This window comes from Belonocnema kinseyi, chromosome 6, assembly GCF_010883055.1.
Source record: "Belonocnema kinseyi isolate 2016_QV_RU_SX_M_011 chromosome 6, B_treatae_v1, whole genome shotgun sequence".
Lineage (NCBI taxonomy): Eukaryota > Metazoa > Arthropoda > Insecta > Hymenoptera > Cynipidae > Belonocnema > Belonocnema kinseyi.
Genome location: NC_046662.1, coordinates 79,789,011 through 79,792,065, shown reverse-complemented (window position 1 = coordinate 79,792,065; position 3,055 = coordinate 79,789,011). Strand labels below are relative to the sequence as shown.

The 3,055-nt window shown below is 41.3% G+C and overlaps 1 protein-coding gene across 1 annotated transcript in view; it reads right to left on the bottom strand.

Moving 5' to 3' along the window:
• LOC117175465 (nuclear factor 1 X-type) overlaps window positions 1-3,055 on the bottom strand; it is a 121,191-nt gene that overhangs the window by 6,259 nt on the left and 111,877 nt on the right. The window contains exon 11 of the mRNA XM_033365170.1: window positions 2,661-2,777. Coding sequence (XP_033221061.1) covers window positions 2,661-2,777 — 117 coding nt within the window. The remainder of the gene's footprint in view (window positions 1-2,660; window positions 2,778-3,055) is intronic.

Below are 3,055 nucleotides of genomic sequence, written 5' to 3'. Positions count from 1 at the left end.
AGACTGGGTTAAATTTCGCGACTCCTTTAAAACGATGGTTCACGATAAAACTTCGCTCACTAACATTCAAAAATTCCACTATTTGGATGATGCACTGACAGGAGAGGCTGCTCGGGCTATCAAATCATTAGGTGTTTCAGATGCGAATTACGAACTTGCTTGGCAAAGTCTTTTAGATCGATTTGAAGATTCACGGTCACTTGTCCACTTTCACATGTCGGCTCTTTTTGAACTTCCAGTATTGTCAAAGGTTTCGTGTTCCGCACTGAGACAATTAATTGATGATGCAAATAACAACTTGTTAGCATTAAAATCATTAGGCGAAACTACGGAGAACTGGGATACAGTTATTATCCACCTGTTAACTACAAAGTTAGACTCCTTTACAAAACGTGAGTGGGAAAAGCGACTACTTTCCAAACGAGATCACAATGCGCTGAATGAAGGTCGGAAAACTACGTTCAGAGATATGATTCAATTCCTCGAGAATCATTGTAAGTATTTAGAGAGAACCTCCGTCGAAAAAACAGAAACGAATCAGTCTTATAATATAAAAAAATCGAGTACAAAAAATACGAATTCAAAGTCCTTTGAACGTCTTACATCCCACGCGACGACGAAAGTAATCTGTCCCCTTTGTCAAGAGTCGCATTCATTATACAACTGCGAAAAATTCAGAGCGCTTCCGATTGAATCTAGGATTGATGAAGTTAGGAAACAACGATTCTGTTTTAATTGTTTGGTTCCTGGTCATCATAATAGACAATGTAATGCTGGATCGTGCAATAAGTGTCACAAGAAGCACAATACTTTGCTTCATCTTGACTACTTTGTTAGACCTCAAACGACAAATTCTGATAAACAAGTCGAATTACCTACCCCACATTCAGCACCCGTGAACAAGACATCAGCAGTGCTCACAAATTTAAATGACCCTCTTGCCAATGAAGAAATCATGTTAGGTACAGCTATAGTTTGGGTCGAAGATAGTAGTGGTAAACTTCATGAATGCCGGGCGTTGCTAGATTCTTGTTCCCAGGTTAATATTGTCACACGCAAATTGTGTCATCGTTTAAATCTTGAAATGTCAAATTCAGACACTGTGGTCTCGGGAGTATTTAAAGCGACTCAAGAGCCACAGTATTGTACAAATATTAAATTCAGCTCATGCTGGACAAGGTTTTCGAGAAATATAAAATGTTTAGTAGCGTCGGAAATCACCGACGACATGCCAAACCTTCCCGTGCGTCGAAGTGACTTCGAAATTCCGAAAGGTCTGGTTCTTGCGGATCCATTGTTTACTAAAACTCGTCCTGTCGATCTGTTAATTGGCGCGGGCCTTTTCTGGAATCTTATATGTGTAGGTCAGAAACATCTGCGCAGAGATCAGCCAATTTTGCAGAAAACTCAACTAGGCTGGATTGTCGCTGGTCCCATGCAGGTCCCTTCGTGTACGAAGAAAGCAGTATGTAATTTGATAACAAATCAACAATTGCATGATCAAGTTAAACAATTTTGGGAGATTGAGAACCATAAATTGAAGAGCAATTTTCCAAAGCTTGATCATAATGATGAATTGGAACGACATTTTCTTTCCACCACTGGACGAGATGAGGATGGACGATTCGTCGTGACAATGCTCTTTAACGACAGGGTCAATGAACTCGGAGAATCCCTTTACACATCAGAAAAGCGGTTTATCTCCATGGAACGAAAATTAAGCAAGGACTCGGAACTAAGGGAAAAATACATCGAGTTTATGGAAGATTACGAAAAGCAAGGCCACATGGAACTAATTCCCTCTGACGATGTCAACATTGACAAGCCTGTCAATTATTTTCCACATCACGCAGTAAAGAAGGAAGGAAGCACGACGACGAAGGTACGAGTTGTCTTTGATGGGTCTGCAGAGACAACCTCCGGAATATCATTCAATCAGGTACAAAGGGTAGGCCCGGTGGTTCAAAATGACTTGTTTTCGATAACTCTACGCTTTCGTCAACATCCTATTGTTCTATCTGCTGATATTACTAAAATGTATCGTCAGGTAAAAATTAACAAAAAGCAGCTCGATTTTCAGCGAATCTTATGGAGGAGAGACCCTTCTCAATCCCTTCAACATTTTAGATTAAAGACAGTTACGTACGGTACTACTTCCGCTCCATATTTAGCCACACGTGCCTTACGACAGGTAGGAGAGGAAAATAAGTATGAGTTTCCTTTAGCCAGTGACGTCATCATACGAGACTTTTATGTTGACGACCTTCTCACTGGAGTCTCCTCTCTTCAAGAGGCACAGCAACTGAGGGAAGAACTCATAACACTTCTGTCTTCTTATGGATTCGAACTTCGGAAATGGGCTTCCAACGAACCACAGGCGATCAATGAATCGGTTCCTTCTACGTCTGGACGAATTATTCAGGCTGACAAGGATCCGAAAACGCTGGGATTACTTTGGAATCCCGAAGATGATAAACTCAATTATTTAGTTCCCGAACCATCACAAAAAAGGGTTACTAAGAGGACAATTCTATCCTCAATTGCACAAATCTTCGATCCTCTAGGTCTCGTGGGTCCAGCAATCATTCGTGCGAAAATAATTTTACAGCAATTATGGGATCTTCAGCTTGACTGGGACGAATCTCTACCACAGGATATACATTCTCAATGGACGGAATTCAGCACTCAACTCAGGGCAGTAAACGAAATTTCCGTGCCACGTTTTGTACTTTGCAAAAATAATGTCAATGTCCAACTTCATGGATTCTGCGATGCATCTGAAGAAGCATATGGAGCATGTATATTTATCCGATCGACAGATGAGCTCGATCATGTCACCACCCAATTGTTATGTGCTAAATCTAGAGTGGCCCCATTGAAGAGGATCTCGGTGCCACGGCTAGAACTTCAGGCTGCACTGCTCCTCGCTCAATTGACGGAAACAGTGTTGGCCTCTCTGGACTTACATCTTGACCAACAATATTATTGGTCTGATTCCACAATCACTTTATGTTGGATCAAATCATCGCCAAGTCGTTGGAAAACATTCGTCGCC